The sequence below is a fragment of the Myiozetetes cayanensis genome, unplaced genomic scaffold (genome assembly GCF_022539395.1).
Source record: "Myiozetetes cayanensis isolate MyiCay16 unplaced genomic scaffold, myiCay2020 scf9, whole genome shotgun sequence".
NCBI lineage: Eukaryota > Metazoa > Chordata > Aves > Passeriformes > Tyrannidae > Myiozetetes > Myiozetetes cayanensis.
The window spans coordinates 32332004-32345450 of record NW_026088185.1 but is presented as its reverse complement, the minus strand read 5'-3'; the positions used below and the strand labels follow the sequence as shown (position 1 = coordinate 32345450).

General features: G+C 42.2%; 1 protein-coding gene across 1 annotated transcript in view; it reads left to right on the top strand.

The window, feature by feature from the left end:
* Positions 1 to 13447, top strand: part of ZRANB3 (zinc finger RANBP2-type containing 3) — a 38912-nt gene that overhangs the window by 1723 nt on the left and 23742 nt on the right. Inside the window, 1 exon segment of the mRNA XM_050340428.1 lies at positions 3684 to 3839. Coding sequence (XP_050196385.1) covers positions 3691 to 3839 — 149 coding nt within the window. The 5' untranslated portion in view covers positions 3684 to 3690.

The following is a 13447-nucleotide window of genomic DNA, read 5'->3' as shown; positions in this document are numbered from 1 at the left end:
TCTGCTGTAGGTCCATGAGTCTTCCTCATTCTTGCTTTTAAAAGCTGGGATCATTTACCATTAAGCAATTTTGGATAAACAGTTATTGGGTTTATCAATTCGGCTATTTCATCCTTGGTGTCCTTTAAAACACTGGAATAAATACTGTGCAGTTTGGGGTTTTTTAACTCATGAAACTTGTGCAGCTGAGTGAAAAGCTGGGTCTCCACTCCAAACCTTTGAGGTGTGTTTTGTCTGGAAAGGTGCAAATTCCAGAGCTTGTGATCTAGAGGAGCAGGAAGGGCAATAGCATGGATGTTACAACAAATGAGGGACACAGGAACAAATGAAATATTGTAGTTAAAGAATATATGCATTAGATCTGAGATCTTCTGAGACTGCAATGGGTAGAACAACAACAGATACAAACTGGGCTTCTGCTGCACTGACTAAATTTTTGGTTTAAAAAAGGCTAATTTTATTTCTTGATGTTACCACAGTGCCATCTATAATTGACTGTCTCAAAACAAAACATAAATGACCACCAGTGCCAAAGTCATTGTGTATGGTTTTATAATAGTCATTGCTCTTTAATTAATCACCTAGTCCATAATTATTCCTTATCATTTGTTTAATTATTCACCTAGTAACAAGCTAAACCAAAAATTATAACTATCTGGTAGTTAGTGCTTGCTGTGTTGCTGCCTGTCGAGATGGATCTGCAAAGTCAGTTTTAACCTCGTTAATGACTGATGGAGAAACATTTTTCATGGTAGTATTGCTGTGTACTGATGACTAATCTGTACCTCCTCTAATTCAGATTTATGCTTCTGAAGGTGCACTGTTCCTATTCAGTGTCTCCATGAAAGGATCTTGTCCTGATCTCCTTCCCCAGCGAGTTAATTGTGTTACTGTTTCGTTCGCAGATTGTCACTCACAACAAGCTGGGGAGCAAAGCTGATCACAAAGTGTATCATTATCTGTGCTTTTATAGAATAGAGAGTTCTCCCAGAAAATGAGTCACAGATTTCCTTTGGAGGTGAATCACAGAGCTGAGTGTTGAACAGGTTTGTTGGGTCCACCAATCCTGCAGCGTTCGTGTCCAAGCTCGGCTCTTCAGAAATGTTTGGTGTTTGATTTTTTCACCACCATTCTTGAAGTACCTTTAATCAACTTTTAACAGAATTAAACACTCCGTGGAAAATATTGTGATAGAACTATTGAAGGGATTATGATTGCTTTCCCAACAGCTAGAGCTGAAATATTTCTGTTTGCTCAACTGAGAGCTGGAGTGGGTGTTGACTGCAGCTTTGTGAGTTGTGTGAAATGCATCTCTTGGGCAAGGCAGAGGCTTTCCATCTCCTGTTAAACAGAGTCCAGTGATGGACATGCCTTGGTGCTGATCACAGCACTTGCATCTGCTGCTGAACGTTCCAGAGGCCCAGGGTGCAAGAATATTGTTTCTGTAAAGATACGTGAAAGATTGCACTTGTAAAAATGGGGAGGAAAAACTGCCCTGGTCGATAATGCAGTTCCACCCAGATGGCACAGAATGCCTGGTTTGCAGAAGAGCTCTGGATTTCCTTTCTCTGTAACTGGTTATTTCATTGACATTCAGAATGCTCTGAATGACATTCAGCATATTCTTCTAGAATATACTTCTTAGAAAAGATTATCTAGCAGCCAAGTAATTAAACACAAAATACAACAAAATCCACAGCTATGGTAAATACAACCCTTATGCCTCAACTTTGAGTGTTGATCCATATTTCAGATTTAAATTCACCCTGTTCCCTCCCTGCCCAGCAGAAGGGGACATCCAAGCAGCTGTGGTCACACACCCCTTCGTTGCAGAAGTGGTAATGGATGCCCAAGAAGGGATGCAGGAACGAACTGGAAGTTCTCCAGCTCAATTCTTTCCCAGTGAGAATGTTATGGAACTTGCCTGGAGGCTTGTGCACAGCACTTTCTTCACATTGCCCTGACTGTCTGTGATGCATGTCTTGATAGACGTGCCTGTAATTCATCCTATAACCAGAAAAAAGCACTTATTCATTTTCTGTCTGCCTGGATGTCGTTAGTCTGACTGGCAGTGCTGGTGGCAGATCTTTCAAAATCCTCATTTCTTGATGCTTCTGCAAGAGTTAGTGGATTTCCAGGACATTCAGGTCCTGTCCTTTTCCCATTGTACTTGCAGTTCCTTTTTATTTTTCTCCAGATGTGGCAAATTCCCAATAACTTATATTTGCTGTGCTCTGTCCTTTCCCTTTTTCTTTGTGTCTGCCTGATTTTATGACAATATTAACTGTCCAACAAGACAGGACCTGGCTGACTGGGGCACATGGGAGGTGCAGAGCAGGGGGTCAGTGAATCCCCCTCTGGAATCTCCACACCATGGGTAGAGGGCTCCATGTGCTATGTCCAAGCTGCCACTGGGATAAGCTCTGTGGAGAGGGGTCTCCTGGGAACTGGGATCTCCCACTGGTCTTGGAGAATGTCCTGTGCTCATCCCAGTGGAAGTTATTTCTCAATTTTAGTCTCAAGCGGGAGATGGAGTGTTGGGAAATAGAGTGGAGATGGAACAACCGTTGCAGTGTCCCCAGGTGTGTCCTACCCTGTATGCAGTGTCAATCAGCAGCTTCCTCAGTCCTGCAGCTCCTGAAGAGAACGATCATTCAGCTCAGCACGTTCCTGCTGGGAATGTCGTGGCTCAGCCCACACGTTTTTTTCTGGCTTCTTTCCAGTTGCTTCCGAAATAAGACAGGATCCAAAACCCCGAGTGCACCCTGGTCAGGGTGCTGCTCTCAAACCTGGAGGTGCTGTTAACAGGGCAGGAACTGTATTTTGGCTGCTGTTCCTTGTTCCTGTGGTGATCCAGCTCCTCACACAGGCTTTGAATCCGAAATCCTCAGGTGATGTTTGGATGGGAGGGTTTGCTGCTCTCCTCATGTTCAGTCAGTGCACGGCTGCTGAGCTTTACAACCTCCTGCTTGCTCGTTTAAAGTCTATTCAAGTTAGAAGAGAGTTAAAAATATTTCCTCTCTGACCCTGTCCCTTGGACAAAAATGAATGAGGAATCCACGTTTTTCATCTGAAGCGCAGTGTGAGAAATTTTATTGATTAGGTTTTTGGCTCAGTATTGTTTCTTTCTGAGGGAAATAAAATTCCTTACTGTTTTTTTAATATTATTATTTTTGATTCTTTTTTTCCCCTTCCCCCAAAGTGGGCATATTTTCCCCTTTTTTTCTGATTTATTAAGATTAAAAATTTTAGGGGACTGTTCCATCCTCAGAAGGTTAAACAGCCAATTTTTTTTCCTAGAACTCTTCTGAAAAATGTTTGCTAAGAGAGTTCTATTTCGATACCCATGAGCGAGCACTCTTTGAATGGCCAGGAACTTCCATTCATGAACAGGAAACTTTCTTACATAATTATTACACATCGTAAAGGAACTGATACACCCTGACCTCTTCATCTTAGAATATTTCATTGCTGCTGAGGTGGTGGACTCTTCCTCCAGCATGTGCATTATTTTGTGCTTTCCAGAGACAATGCTCGAGACTCGAGAAAAGCCGTGTATATTGAATATTCTGAGATGAAATGATTAGATTTCTTCCATAAAGCTTTATTTTTTAATGCCTTGCAGACCTGTCTTGCAGGTAAAACATCTTTTTGGTTTGTTTGTTTGCTTTTGTCTCCCTCAGGTTCACCATGAGTGCACTCCAGGAAACACCTGCACTTGAAGCTCCTCATTCAGAAGATGTTGATGCTCAGCTGGCCTTTCTACCTGAAAGACTGAGAAAGAAGCTGCTTCCTTTTCAGGAAAAAGGCATCATATTTGCACTCCAGAGAAGTGGCAGGTAAAGTCCTTGTTGTACCACACGCTGAAAGTTATTATTTGAGGTGAACAGAAGTTAATTTTTATTTATTCAATACCAGCAGCGCTTAGCTGAGATGTTACAGAAATCTTTCATAAACTATAAGATAATAATGTGGTTTAAAATGAGGAGTTGTGGGGTTTTTTTCCACAGAGGATGAAGAAATGTTTAATGGTGCATTCTGCAGAAGAGAATTGTAGTACCAAAGTTCTCCTCATGTAAAAGGAGGTTGACATCACAAGCTTTGTTATGTTAATAGAGAATCCTTAAAATAAGTTAATTCACATTTGATTCTTCAGTTCTTAATGGCGTGGTGGAGCTGGGAAGGGAGTGACTAACAGATCCTGATGCATCTGTGTGTTAATTCTATTTTAAACTTGGTACCATCCTGGCTCGTGACCAGGGTGTTCTGGAGCTCCCTGAGCTGCAGCAGCAGAGCAGAAGGAGCCCTGCAGAGAGCTCAGCCAGTGCAGCAGCTGATAGGGGAGGCATTCAACAGTTAAGTACCTGATAAATCACAAAAAAAGCACGGTTTGTGCAGCACAGGCTGGAAATATTTCGCTGAGTAAGAGCCTGTTACTGAGCTCCACGGACAAAGGGGAGGGAGGGAAGTGCCATTTCCACATTTATAAAACGTAGGAAACGCAGGCAATCGCAGCCCAAAGCCGTGAAACTCCTGTGAGCTGTGCTTTGGGATAGGGATGGTGGTTGAGAGGTCTGGCACGAGGGGAGTTACGGTGGAGGTGGTGGGAAAGAAGGATGAAGTTAATTCCTGATCATTTTATCATCTCACTTAGAACAAGAGGCTCGGGGCCTAAATTTGAATGTAATAAATGGAAAGCCCTTGGCTCCCATGTCTCACCTGATCTGATTTTAATAAGGGGAAGTGGAGTTTATAGAATATGCAGTGGAGGTACATTTGCATATACAAACAGTGAAATAGCAGAAGCCATTAACATTGAAGAAACTATACACATTTAATTAGTGTAGGCTAGTGCATGTATTTGAAAGAGGCATTGTCTTTTGCAGCCTCTTATGTAATGTAGAGGTTCCTCAGGAAGCAGCTTAGCTGTAGGACTAGATCCATTTTAATCAGATATTTCTTTATTCTCTTTGTTGAAGAAGTGACAATAAGTAATCTGAAAAGGTTTGGAATTAGGCTAATGACTCTGTCAAGGAGGGAATGGCATTAGTTTCATTAGGGTTATGGGGTTTGTGTTTGTTTTCTTTTTCTTCTTGAAGCCCTTCGCTAACAAGATTTTTGCATAATCTGGCCCTGATGGTTTTGATGTGGGCTGCACATGGAAATTTGTTCATCACAATTGCAAGAAACCTCATTCCTTGGCACCCCGAGTCGTGTGTTTTACTGGGTCAAACTGGGGCATTGTGTGACACTCCCAGCCAGCTTCTGTCAGAAGTAAAATGTGTTAAGTCAGACTTTCCCAAGGAGTGTTTTTCAATCTGTCCCTTGCTCCTGCAGATCTATTTCTCTTCCTGTCCCCAAACAGAGAACAAAAGCCTCTGGTGCTTGCAGCTGAATTTTCTCATTAGTTTGTGAGCCCCTGGCTCACCCAAGTCTTTCCCTTTTGTGTACTCCATACTGATTGAAACCCTTTTTCAGTATCCCCAGTGGTATATTTTAGCAGGGTCTGGTGCTTTCCTGTACAAGTGTCTTTTCTAGTTTTAAAAAATCTAGAAACACAGGTCCTGCAGTCAGCAATATTGGCATCTGAGCTCGTCTCTCTTCTCTGCCCCAGGCTAATGCCCTCCTTGCAGTCCTCACTAATCCAGGCTTTGCTGGAGTGGAGGGAAGCTGGTGTAGAGCAAGTGCTCTCCTGTTGGCTGAAGAGATTCAATTAATCTTATCTTAGGTTAGATAAAGCACCCAACCTGAAAAAGGAGCTTATTATTAGAGCAAACTTTTTCTTTCTTGCATGGTAGGGGCTGGGAGTGAACTATTAATTCCCTTGTCTGTTCCCAGGGGATTCAATAAATATGCTGGTGTGGTTTGCCCTTTTGCTTCATTAGTAAATGAATCAAAGGCTTTTTCAGTGGGTGCTCCAAAGCATCATCTGGACTGACAAACACTGCCCAACACTCTTCTAGGAACTGGTAACTCCAGAGCCAACAAGGCAGTGTTTAGTTTATATCCTAAGATATCTTTTACCTCACAAACATGTAAGGGTAAATAACTTCAGGGCTACTTACTCCTTCCCAGAGTTTATTCTTCGGAAATGCACTTGGGCATGGCTGCCTAGGGATGGATTCAATATATAATCTTTATTTATAACCTCAGACATTAATGTGCAGAAAAGATGGGTGCACGTGAATTATGTCCTTGCAGACTATTTTATTTCTACGATTTTCGTTCAGTACAGGTGTAAGTTACTTTGAAACCCAGCAATAATATGTATTTATTTATTTATATGTGCTTTAAACTGTCTCTTAAATAAAAACAACCAGCAAACTTGTCCCTTCTAGGAACATAAAACTCTTAGCAATGGGCTTAGGAAATGCTGAGGAGTCAGCAGGTGCTGGTGAAGAGGAGGTGGCAAGGCATCTGCAAACATCATTATTTGGCATTGGTTGCCTAGTCCATGGTATCTGGAGAAGATGCCTTCAGACACACACAGATATCTTTGCTCCTGGACATGCTGGCAGAACAGTTTGTTTAAGCTGTCTTGCTTGTGGATGCAAAAGAGGATTTGGAGATACTTACCAGCCATGAGAACGAGCTTTCCAGTTGTGATTGTGTGCTCAAACTGTTTCACTGGGGTAATCCTGTTTCCTCTGGAAGTTTTAGAGGTACAAATTCACATACATTCTGGAGTGTGAGTTTTAGTTTCCCATGCATGCTGGCTCAGTGCTGTTTGTGGAGCCCAGACACAGTAAAAAAGGTAAATGGCCATGGATGGCAATATCAGGATATGCAGAGTTCATATCTGGCATTAAGAGCTGTCAGTTTTAATCAAAGGGTGTTTGTTTTGTTAGGCAGTCCCTTTCTAGAGTAAGAAGAAGTTGTGTAGTGTTTAATATTGGCTTTGGTAGTAGAGCACAGAGAACCTTTGTGACAGTGAGCAGATCAGAGAATGGAGTGTGAGTGTCCTCTGTTCAAATATCAAATCATTTGCCTGCACTTCAAAATAGTACAGTTTTTCCCACTGACTGTGTCTCTGAGCTCCAGCAAGCCACCCAGGAGAAACACAGAGTTAATTCTTTGTTAACTAGAACAGACTTTTACTTCAAAGACTTTATCAGTCTTCGTAGAAATTAATTCCCCCCTCCCACCCTCAAAGTGGACCGAAAAAACCCCGAGGTTCAAATCAAAATTCCCTCAACCCTGATGAACAGAGGAAGGTTCTTCACTGGTGATGGGGAGGACACACAGTCTGCTGAGGTTTTAGTGGCTGAACCATAGAAATGTAGCTCTTGGGCAGCAAGCAAATAGAAATGTTTAGAATTCCCAGGCACAGCCCACTGTAGGGCCAGGAATCTCTGATATGTGATATTTAAATTCTTGGGTGAATTTCCACACGAATTTCTTCAACTCTGTAGGGTGTATTAGTCACTGAGTAGTGTGAAAGGTATAATTTCCACTTGAGTTGGGTGTCTAGGGGAGTCATAGATTTTGGAAGCTGATACAGGAAAAATACTTTCAGTCCCTGCACTTCTGTGAAGATTTTAGTTTGTACTGGAGCAGTGGGGCCCTTTGTCTTACACTTTTATTTAACTATTCTTCACTTTCACTCTTAGTTTTGTCATTATTACTGAGTTTGCTTCTGATTTTTATGTTGTCTATTCATCTTTCTTTCTCCTTCTCTACAATGCCATCATTGCTTTCTGCCTTGCATTGCCCTTTTAAATTACCAGGGCTTTTGTTTCACTTTGCTTTTATCTTTGCCATTTTCCATCCAAGGTTACTGATTGTTTTGCCTTTTCAGGGTATTTCTTTTCTTCAGTTTCTTATCTTTGATAGTAGGCATGAATCAGAAAAGAGGTTTGTCTTCCATTTTGAAGCACTGAGCCCAGCTCCATGTCCAGGTATCTGCTCCTGTCTGATGTTTCTGTCCTTTGTTTGAAAGGTCACAGGTTGCTGCAAGTCGATGTTGTGATTAAATGCAACAGCAACTGCTTTTTAACCATTGTCTACATTTCTTTTGCTTTCTTAGAATCAGCTACATGGTTTAAAGGAGCACCTGTAAAACTATTTTACAGGCTGTAAAAATATTTTACAAACTGTTGAGTTTTTCCCCGGTGTTATTTATTAGTATTTCTCTCCTGGGAGATATGTCATAGTTCTTTGCAGTTGAATTTTACTTTACTGATTTCATCTGCTCTAAGTCCTCACAACACTAGTTTTACTTAAATGTCCTAGCTTAACTTAAACAAATTTCTTGTTATTAAACTCATGACCATTTTGATCTTAGGGTGGGGAGCTCAGAGTTCAGCGTGAAGGACGTAAATTCATAGACAAGATGAAGTTAATCATATTTTCTTTTAGAAAATCTACTTATTCTTTTTTGGTTTTGCCACACTGGTGTAGATAGAAGCCAAATTAATTAAATTTGCGTGTTAGAAAATGGAATTCCCCTCAGGTTTGGGGTTTTTTTTTAGTCATGTCTAGGAATATGTCGTTGAATGTTTCATTTTTATTTTAATTTGTACTTGGTAGCTTGCAGCGTCGAGTGCCATCAACAAGTGTCTCCATTATTTGAGGATCTTCAGATCAGAGAGAACTGGGAATAAGAATGAAATTGCAACTTTTTCATGTGATTTCTGTCTCTAGTTCTAGTAATTTGTGGTGAGATAGTCTGAGAGAGAGATTTGAAACAAGGCACAAGTCTTTGCTAGAGTAGGAAAGAAATCTTTTATTCCAACAGATTCAGCAACCCATATATATATAAAACTGTTATAATTTTGTGATAAATAAGGCTTTGAACCCTGCCTAATAACAGGTGAGCAGTTGTCTCCAGCCTTAGAAAACAAGGCACAGAAGAAACCTCTGGGGAAGGAGAACGGAATGGCTGTCTGGTGGATCTGTGGAGGATCAAACAGTTGATATATTCCAGCTCGGAATGTCCTGTGTTTTTAAGGAAAGGTTTCTCTCTCTTTTTTTTTTTTTCCTTTTTTTGAAGAGCATTGGTTTGTGATGTCTCAGAGAACATTTCACATGTGAGAAGTGCCAAAGAAGAGAGGGATGATTAAATGGAGCTGCTGGCTCCCAGAATGAGGTTCAGATGCAGGAAGTATGAATGAGAGGCTGAGCCAAGTTCTGCAGAGCTCTCAGAGCCAGGGAGGCTTGTTTGGAAGTGATGCTGGAGGAACTGGGAAGCAATTCAAGTGGGACAAAAAATGCATTGTCAGTAAGTGGATGTGGAATATAATTCAGGAGAGGAACTGTGGGGGGTTAAAAAAGTAGGACTTAAGAACGGGGAAAAAAAGCAATGGTAGTAACCTGAGAATTTGCCTGGGCTTAAAAGTGGACTTGTAGCAGCAGGAGTGGAGTAGAAAATGCAGATTTTCAAAATGCAGATTTTCAAAATGCAGATTTTCAAAATACAGGGCACAATTTGTTAGAGTGGAAGAGGAGAACCAAGTGAGGTCGAGACAAGTGCAGGTAATAGGGTGCCAACAGCGATGGAGAGAGGGGGAAGGGGAGATGAATTCCCTGCTAGTTGTGTGCTCTGGAAGTTTGCAGTGTGAGAATCCACGAGGAATAGTCAGGGTGCTCAACTAAAAGCATCGGGGAGGGGGAAGAATGAGAGTGATCGGGTTGGAGTGTGTGAGACAAGTGGCTTTAATGCAAGTGAGAAGAAGTAAAGTCTTAAACAAGTATGAGTCACCTTCTGACTGACTGAATGGAAGTTGGAAGGAGAGGAATAACATAAACAGAAGGAAAAACTACCCCAAGGGTGACTGGGTAAGCAATTTAAATCCACATGTCCTCTGATGGCTTTGGGTTGTGTTGAAGGGGGGACAAGTTAGAGTAGAGGAGATAAATCAATGCAGAAAAGATCAGCACAGCTGCTTAGTTCAGAGATCCATGTCAGAAAAGAAGTGGGATATTCTGTCAACAGCTGAGTGGATGGCTGTTTTGAAGTATTTGGAATGTATAAAAGTAATTTGAAGGATTGCTATGGGGGAGGAACCAAGTGTAGGAGAAAACACTGGTCTTAAGAGCTTGGGGTACTGGAGAAAAAAAAGGCCCTGAGTCTGGGAACTGTGAGACACTGGTGATGAGACATTTTTCTAGATAATTCTTTTCCCTGTTTTGTGATTCAGCTGAGTTTACTGGAGAAAGACATGAAGAGAGTACTCCTGCAGCTCTTCCAGTGCAGGTAAATGCAGAGGCAGAGTCACTTGGGAATGCAGAGGTCATTGGGAAGTCCCTGAATTTCATGGAAAGCCTGCATCCTAGAGAAGAGCTGCTGCTGCTCACAGGTGTCTCAGTCACGCCAGGGAACAGCAAGGTCGAGTTTGCAGCCTGGATTAGCAGGAGTTGAAATCAGTTGATGTTACTCCAACTGTTCCAATTAGGTGAAGTCAATTTTCCTTGCACTGAGTCAGCTGGAGAACCAGTTTGTCTCTGCAGCCAGTGACTGAGTGGTGAAGAGTTTTCACTGTCACTATTTGGAGTCTCCTTGAGTGGAGTTTTTCTCAGTTAACAGTTCAATTAATGTAACCTAAAAAACCTCTTGATGTGTCTGGGCTTCACCTTCAAGCTGACCACTCTGATACGTGTCGTTCCACACATCTCTGCCAGACCTAAAATACCAGAATGTGTGGCCTGAGAGCTTTCAAATGCCAGTACAGCACTTTGGGTGGGTTTTTCAGTCACGTGCTGAGGAGTGTTGGAGGCAAGCACGAGACAAGCACAACCTCTCCACTGGTTTTGAGAACCACCAGCACTGCAGATGAGGCAATTCAGCGCATCTTACGTTAAATAAAAGGTTGGTTCTTTATCATTTGGGGCTTTTTTAAATGGTGTCATTCAGGAGCAGGGGCACAGCCTATCTTCCATCTCCTGGAGCACTATTTCTGGCGACACAACCTTGCTGATTCCTGCAGGGAGGGCGGCTCTGGGTCGCAGTTTTCGGGCCGTGCTGTGATTACTGACACACAAACGGAGCGGCCGCTTGCGCAGTTTTACATAAAAACCTTCCAAGTTCAGATTCCTTAAATAACCCTGGGATAAGATGGTAGTGCTAAAGTGTTGGCTTGTGAGTAGGAGGCAAATTATATGTTGTAGCGTTATATAAAACTGACTCACATGAGTAGGTGAGAATCCCAAGAATATCAGGACACCCACACTGGTGGAAGAAAGACGTGAGCTTCCTCTGTACAACATGTTCCCAAAGCCTGCATTAACAAAAAACAGCCCTCACTGCCTGCAGTAGTAACAAAATTTGTCAGTGTTTTAAAAAATTAAGTGCTACTGCTTGGACTGTTTGCCTTGGAAAGTGCATTTAAAAGGAAAGGAGTTTGTTCTGACAAAGCTACCTGCAGTTCTGACTGTTGTTTTCCTTCTGGGTAAATGGGTGTTGAAAATCAATCAAGAAGGTAAATTATCCCCACCAGCAAGCAATTAGGTGTATTGGATTGCTGTGCCCCTTTGGCTTTTAGTCCTCCACGTGAGGAAGCACAACTGTCTAGTTCAGAGAGGATATGACTGCAAAATGTTTCTGTAGTTCCAAGAAGCCTCTGTCACCACCTGCATGATTCGGGGGGATCCTTGGTTATACAGACCTTGTACATGTGCTAGTGTGCTGCTAATCAATATTATATAATCAGTATTATATATCAATATCTGCAAGAGCAGAGTGCAAACTGAGATTCTTTCTCCACAGATCCCTTGCTGAAGCAGCCATAATTAACACAAGAGACTTCACCTGTATTCTTTGCTTGGTTCATAGTGCTGACATTTCGGAAGGGGTGACCTGACTGTAACCCAGACACACAGAAATAGAAATGGCTTTCATTTAAACATTTGTTCTTCCCCGAAACTCATTCTGTGAAACTCTGAGCGTTACCCTCTCTGATGCAGTCTATTTTTGTGTGCCTGGATGGCATATGCCACAGGAGCTTAGCCTCAGTTTCCTCCTGCTTCTCCAATGAGTTCATCTGCAGAAAATTTGCAAGATCTGTTCCTCCTTCTGCTTTGCAAAGTTGATTCCAATCTTCTTGACATCACCACAACCAGGAGCTTTTTCTGGGTTCTTTTGAGGTTTGAGAAATTGCTCCTTCTGTCCTTCCAGAGACAGAGCTTTCCTGAGGAGAGCTTTCAGAGGGCTCAGGTTTGGGTTTCTCTCTTGGTTCCTTCACCTGTTTTTTGCTTACTTGTGGTTTCTCTCCAAGGTTTGGCAGTGAAAATCTGTAAGTGCACCTTTGCTTGGTGCTCCACACCTTTACAAGACACTGTTCTGTGGAATCTGGTTCTGACTCATCCAGCCCTGTGTGCTCCCTTAAATTAAGGGATTCTCTACATTTAGAAGAATTCCTGACACACAGTGATGGGTTTTGTGTGTAGCCTCAGGTGCTTGCACTTGTTCTGTTCAGGGTGGGGATCAGCACAGGGTTTGGGAGCTCTATGAACCTGAGGTGAACCAGCACATTCACTCACCAGCCTGTGACTCTCTGAGTTTGCATTTTAAAGGAAAATGTGGTTTTATTTTAGAGCTAATACATCTCAAAATGAAGGGGCTGTTAAATCCTAGCAGAGACCAAACTATGGTTCCCTCCTGTTGATGCAGGATCCTCCTGTGTCCAGAGCCACTGCTGACCCTGCACCTGCAGCAGGGTTGTGGACAGTGGGAAGGTTGTAGCAGCATCCCAATGAGATCCTGGTGCTTCCTGCTAGGAAAAAATAGCAGATTCCCTTGATGAATGGACAGAGTTTCAAGTACAAGCCCCAGGATTCGCTCTGAAGAAGGGAAACCTTTAAAAATTCAATGGGAAATCTGAAAGAATTTACCATTGACTGTGGTGCTTTTTGCAGGGCTGGACTTTGCTGCCGAGAGCAAGTGCCACTGAGACATCCAAAATGATATTTTTTCCATGCTTCTCTGAAACTTTTGCCCATGTGGGCTGAGCTTCTAACAGGATATGAATGTGTGTATCATAGCTCTGATTTATATTCTTGGATGGAGCTATTATTAAGGTGTCACATGAACAGATGGGACATGAATGATGAAGCTCAGATTGGGTAACTACCAGTTGAGAGGAAATGACTAATTGAACTTCAGGGAACAAGAAGTCTGTCTTCTTGCAGTCAAAATATGCGACACAAAAATACAGATCTGTCCCTTCAGTGCAGCTGAAGGTCTGTTTCTTCTGCTCTGACAGCGTGGAACCTTTCTGGCCGTGCTGCAATCACAGAGAATGTACTGAGGGGTGGTTTAAATAGAGGCTGCATATTGCTGAGATTATGTATAAAGTATTGCTTTTTAACTGCTTAGTGCAACTATCAGACACCTTGTGAGTTCTCTTGGCAAGTTCTTTACGTTTCAAATCGAGTTGTTGTGATGGTAAACTGGGAACACTCGACGATTTTCCTCTCGTTAATATAAGCTATTTGTCATTGCCCTAGAATC